General features: G+C 37.3%; 1 protein-coding gene across 3 annotated transcripts in view; it reads left to right on the forward strand.

The window, feature by feature from the left end:
• The window catches only part of LOC124213962 (fibrillin-2), a 41,852-nt gene extending 39,002 nt beyond the window's left edge, over positions 1-2,850 (forward strand). For all 3 annotated transcript variants that reach the window (XM_046615802.2, XM_046615803.2, XM_046615804.2), the window contains 7 exons: positions 48-287; positions 369-544; positions 639-833; positions 978-1,082; positions 1,235-1,411; positions 1,509-1,745; positions 1,871-2,850. In XM_046615802.2, the coding sequence (XP_046471758.1) occupies positions 48-287; positions 369-544; positions 639-833; positions 978-1,082; positions 1,235-1,411; positions 1,509-1,745; positions 1,871-2,092 (1,352 nt within the window). In that variant the 3' untranslated portion in view covers positions 2,093-2,850. The remainder of the gene's footprint in view (positions 1-47; positions 288-368; positions 545-638; positions 834-977; positions 1,083-1,234; positions 1,412-1,508; positions 1,746-1,870) is intronic.
• The last annotated feature ends 3,348 nt before the right edge of the window (positions 2,851-6,198 follow it).

Consider the following 6,198-nt stretch of genomic DNA (forward strand, 5'->3'; position numbering starts at 1 on the left):
GAAACCATCAGTAATTCGGCATTACAGAACCATAACTCACCTTTCAGACATAAACGAGTGCGAGCTGAGTTCGAAGCCATGCAGATACAACTGCCAGAACACAGAAGGAGGCTTTATATGCTCGTGTCCTGTCGGTTTCATCCTGAATCCGGACGGCGTGAGCTGTCGAGACTTGGACGAATGCGCAACTGGGAATCACCTTTGTCAACAAGAATGCATCAATACCCAGGGCAGCTACACGTGCGGATGTCGAGAAGGGTACACCCAGCATGGAGACAGTTGCCACGGTGAGAAAATTCGACATACTAAAGTTTTACGTCAAGCTCTTTAATTCATGTGACACGTCAAACCGAATTGCCCGTTTCCAGACATTGACGAGTGTACAGAAATACCCGGCACCTGTCCGAAACCAGGTAACTGCGTCAACACTCTCGGCAGCTTCCGATGCATATGCCCTAGGGGTTTCAAACTTGATAACACCGGCACCTTGTGTTCCGACACTAATGAATGCGCCGACGACTCAAGCTGCGAACATGGCTGCCAGGTAACGTTAAATTGTCTTTTTCAACACCTACAATCAGCCTGTATCTTATCATATACCACAAGTAAACATGGGCTTATCCTTACGACTTTTGCAGAACCTCATGGGCAGCTACCGATGCGGTTGTCCTGAAGGATTTGTTCAGCACCTCTACTATAACCAGTGTATTGATGAAAATGAATGCAGCGGGTCACCGTGCGGTGACAATGCCTGCATAAATACAATTGGCAGCTACCGTTGTGGATGTCCTGATGGCTATCAATTCGACAATAGTATGCAAGTTTGCGTTCAGGTAAGAAATGCTGAAATGCTCAAGTTTTCATTATCGTTACTGTTATACGATAGCTTTACGACGACTTCACTTATCCCAATAATCAAGTATTAAAAAAAAAAACAGGTAGCCCCAAATAACTACTGACAATTTTCACAACCACAGGTAAGCGCTGGGTGCGCTGGAAGTCCATGTTCATTCGGTTGCGTACCGAACGGTGCAAACGGATTCACTTGTAGCTGCCCAACCGGGTACCAACGAATTGGCCAGGTATAATTCATACGTATAGCAGTGTATTATTTGGTTCGTCAGCATTACCTTCACAAAAATTTGCAAGATACAAGTCAGTGCTGGCTTGAACCGAAAAGTTCTGCACCGACTTATACATGCGTTTTTCATTGTAAGATCAATTTCTTTTACAGGGTCATTGCCTGTCAACGATAAATCCCCTCGCTCCAGTTGGCGGCGTAAGTGTTGGTGATATTAGTTATGGCGAGGATATTGGCAATGTACCAACGTATCCAATCAATCCTGATCCTTACCACATACCGCCATCCGACGATAAGATAATATCGACAGAGGGGTGTTTCTCATGCAAGGTATATGCTGCTGAGCGATTAACTTCAGTTTAAGTGATCGTGATAACACGGTGGATAAAATACTGAATGTTACATCACACGACTGATATGCCTTTAGGTGAATGGTAACGGGGGAAGACACCGAAGGGGTGCTCGAGGCAGGTCCATGGCACGGTACAATGGAACGTCGGACATGCAAGAATTGATCACCAAAATGAGAACAAGCAAATCTCTGTCGAGGAAGCGATCGCGCAAAGTGAAACGACACCATCACGGAGAGGAACACGTCCTGAAGATCAGTCTTCAACAGACGAAACATAGAATGAGAATAATCAAGCTTCAGCCAGCCGTGAAGGTTAGTCATATTCATTTGCATTCAAACGAAAAGGATCAACATTTCTTCAAATTGCAACAAAACACATTTTTTAAAATTTTGAACTAAGTTTTATCATTTCTTTATATGCATAACCGCTGTTGCAGCATAAGGACATCGAGTACACGGTGACTCGTGGTAACGACAAGAACCAGTTTGAGATCGTGAAGAGGCACGGAGTGTGGGCACTGCATTTCCGGAAGCGTATGAAATCGGCGGGTCATTTCCTAGTCGAAATACACGGTCGTCCAGCGAATGGTTCGATAGGGGAAAATGAGATATGGGAAAAGCCATTAACCTTCAGGGTACACCTGATAGTGACCAAGTAGCATCCCACTTGGGTTTAAAAAATGATTAACGTTCGGCACTATTTGAGACGTCGTCTTGATCCTCGCGCATAGGTTTATTATCGCACGGGTTCGCATTTCGTGCGAAAAAATTCATCGGCTTCAAGAAGCTTGTTAACCTGCTTTTCGGCGGTGAAAATTTATCCCCGGCTGCGGGTAATGCGACGAGATCCTGTATTATTAATTAGCTAGAGGATTTCATTACTTTACATTCAGTACAGTATTGACTTTGCCTCTTCGCCTTTTCGATGCAAAGCCGATATTGCACAAAATAGTGGTAATAATAGCAATTATAATGATAATAATGATAATAATAATAGCTAAAGTAATACTATAATAATCGTTGTGTAATGATAAAAGTTCACGCATATAATTAATATCAACAGTGCCTATACCTACCTATATAAGGATAATTAAATATTACTTATACATGTATGCATAATAACGGTAACGAAAATCACATGATAGCGATAACAGTAGTAACTAGATTAGTATACTTTTCACCTCTGAGCCTATAATAAAACAAACGCTTAATTTTGCAATTGTTGTATCGAAACTGTGCTGCGGTATAGCAACGAACTTGGAATCGATAGAGCAGGAAGCAAAAATATCTACAATAGAACCCAAAAGATCAATCAGTCGTTTAATGGAAACTGTACACCAATATTGAAACGTAGAAAACTTCGTGTAAGCTGTCGAATAAGTCTTATTGGAGTAATATATTTTTTCCCAACACTTTATTACCATAGTCAAATTTGTTTATATTTCACACCACAGAGAGCACTTGACAAAATGCTTCTTTAAATCGGCAAACTGATTGTTTACCTTGATTTATTTAAAAAAAAAACTGCTGTTGGATATTCCAATAAATCGTCAAGCTTTGTGCAATTATTAAAAATACACACGTATTTTTATCCGAGAAAGTAGCTTCACGTAGATTGAAATAAAGAATGTGAACTACTGTTGCTGCACTACAAAGCTTTGATGAATTAACATCTTTACATGTTTTTGTGATTTTCCCGCTTACGTCTACCGAGTGTTTACAGAGTCTAGCAAATACCTCAATCTCAATCGAGTATTTACCAACCCAATACATCACACAAACCACGCGGCGTTAAATTGCAGCGTGATAAACGATTGCAATTGATCTACCGAAAGAAATCATGCTGGAAAAAAATAATTACATATTCTAATTGCAGAAGAAATTGTTTAGTTTTATCTGCTAAATGTGTAACAATCATTACAACTCAGAACGTGAAAATAGATCACGCAGGTAATTAATGTATCGATACAGCATGGATCGGGGTCATAAATTTGTATAAATTATACTACTAAACGTTTGGTCGATGCATATTATATGCATTGCCTCGTGCAAAAGTTGATTTCTTATCCCAACTATGCAATTTAGTAGTCTCTACTACATGAAATCGCGAGACCAATTGTAAGTATAAAAAGTTTAGCTTTTACAATGTATTTAAATAGTCGAAATCATTATAATAACAAAAATGTCAGAGTTACTGTTTTGAAATTTTAGCTGTCCGATACCGAATAATTAAAGTCGGGACAACTGATTAATTTTTTTATTTTTTTGCCGTTATGATAATATAGTTTGCTCAGTGACGCTGATAATTGTCCCGAATTTTTGCTACAACGTTCGTGGTAATTGAAATGCTTATCAATTTAGATTTAATATTTTCATCGGCTTTGGGTTTGATCGCAAAGATAAGTGCATTTCGCATCTCTTTTTAAGTAAGTATTCACGATAGAAATTTGCAATTTACAATGTAGGATCACTCATCTCAAAGAACCCTCTGTTACAATCTAATAGAAACATTTGACTATTCGTGCAATAGATTTTGCTATTCTTATTGACTTGAGACTTGAGCATTGAACGTAGTTGAAGTGACTGAATTGTACAGTGCTTTGCATGCAAACAGAGATAGTTATCATCGATACAGTCGATCAAACTCACACGTTAGATGATTATCACGAAATCTCCATAGACTGTTTAGTTAACATATAACTTGTTTTACTAGATGTTTCTTTCATCGTCAGTGACCAGATTCGCCACGTTAGCAATCTAACTCAATTTATAATTTATGCACTTCATTTAACATAATATATAATCCAAAATATATTATTAGACTGTAATTACATTATTATTATTGTAACAAATATTTATCCACGGTGTATTTGTATAGTTTAAACAGTTACGTGTACGATTAGTAAGCTTTACATACGTGAGTTTTATGAAATATTGTATAACCATGAGGTCGTATAACAATTATAATATATATTTTATATATTTCAACATGGAGTTGATCTTGAACTGTCGTTATATTGACATTCCTTCGACTTATGATACCATTCGGAGTTAATCTCTGATAACGTGCGTATGTAGAACGCAGTCCCAACCAGAGGAATCTCATTGTGTTTACACGCGCCTGTTCAGTTTCATTGTTATTTTTAGCAAATGTGTAAACCGAAATTAATATTATTTATACCGGTACATGTATGTAAATAATATACGAGCATTATTACTATCATTTTCATTGTTTATATTACTAGATGTATATAGTAATAGACATGTACATTGTCCATACGTTGTAAACGCCATCGGATAAGTATATATCGTGATAATACCGAACACGTTTGAACGTTATTTTCTGTAATTCACGGTTTAAAACAAGATATCGTATTGCATCCAATCTTATTGTTAGCACGTTTTAATCACTGAATTAAAATTTGAGTAAAGTTATTAGCTTCTTAAAACTTGCATTCCAAATTGTGATGCAAAAAATATATTTCTCATAATTCGTATCAGGATCATTCGAGAAGCTAAAAGCCAAACAATTTAAACCAAAACCTGATTCTCGCACACGAGATTATTACTTCCGCATAACTTATTTCTAAGTATTTCGCTATTTTATCGGACAATCGTTATGCACTGGACCAATATCTCAAATATTGATGGTGAAAATATGGCGCTGTGACGTGTGTTGCTTAAACAACTGTATCACTTAAACAGGTCCATATTTCCATTAAAAATACCCATTTCTCCGCATTTTTATTACTTTTATTTGACTGCCGCACATTCGTGTCATGTAAAAATTTTATAGGAAAGACGTAACGACGAGCACCTGTTGTTGCAGAAATCTCTCTGTTCTAGTTGCGCTCTCTGTAGCGTATCACGTAGCTGTGCAGTCGGAAACAGCGGCAATATAACGTGACACTTGTTCCTGGAGAGACGCAAAGTCGCAAGGTAAACAGTTCCTCGTGTATACATGTACTAAGTATGCCAATGTATGGACAGACGCGTTGTAGTTTGTAATCAACACCCGTCTCTACCGTTCGTTTAGATTGCAATTTGACTCGAACTTTGCTGAAGACCACGGAGCAAAAATAATTAAAGACGACAGTGGTAAAACGCGTAAATAAAAAATTCCGGCTTTCAACTTTATATGCTCATCGAATTACTACCAACAAACGGAATGAATTTTCGTACAAATTCCAATCTCGTGATAGTTGTTTTCTCAAAGTATCTAAATCGTTGGATCAATGAACAAACAAAAAAAAAAAAATAAGAAGAAACAAAGTTATTCTAGCGAATGTTCAGGGCTTGTTGGAAATCTTTACGGGTTTTTTTTATACCACGTTAATTGCTGATAGTCGTACTACAGTTCCACTTTAGTCGAAACGTTGCAATGATTCCAAGAGAAAAAATTGTGCAATTTTTTTGATCAACTTGTGAGACAGAGACGCTTCAAATCCTTACATAGAACACCATTTTCTTCTGTTCCATTAATTAAGAATATGTCATATAATATTTGTGAATTCTGAATGCAGTTCAACCGAATTATTCAAATTAAATATTTCATCCGATAAACATTACATCGTCAAACTAGTAATAATTTTTGTCAATAATTCGTTATGGAACATTATGGAAGATTATTTTGTTATAATCGTCGAATTATCGCTCCTTTCGATCGAAAATCGTGATTTATCAGTTTCCTTATAACTTTCAACAATTGCTGAATATCAATAAATCGGCACTCGGTACGGAAGGCCTGAGCATAATTCGGTCATCG

The sequence above is a fragment of the Neodiprion pinetum genome, chromosome 3 (genome assembly GCF_021155775.2).
Source record: "Neodiprion pinetum isolate iyNeoPine1 chromosome 3, iyNeoPine1.2, whole genome shotgun sequence".
Lineage (NCBI taxonomy): Eukaryota > Metazoa > Arthropoda > Insecta > Hymenoptera > Diprionidae > Neodiprion > Neodiprion pinetum.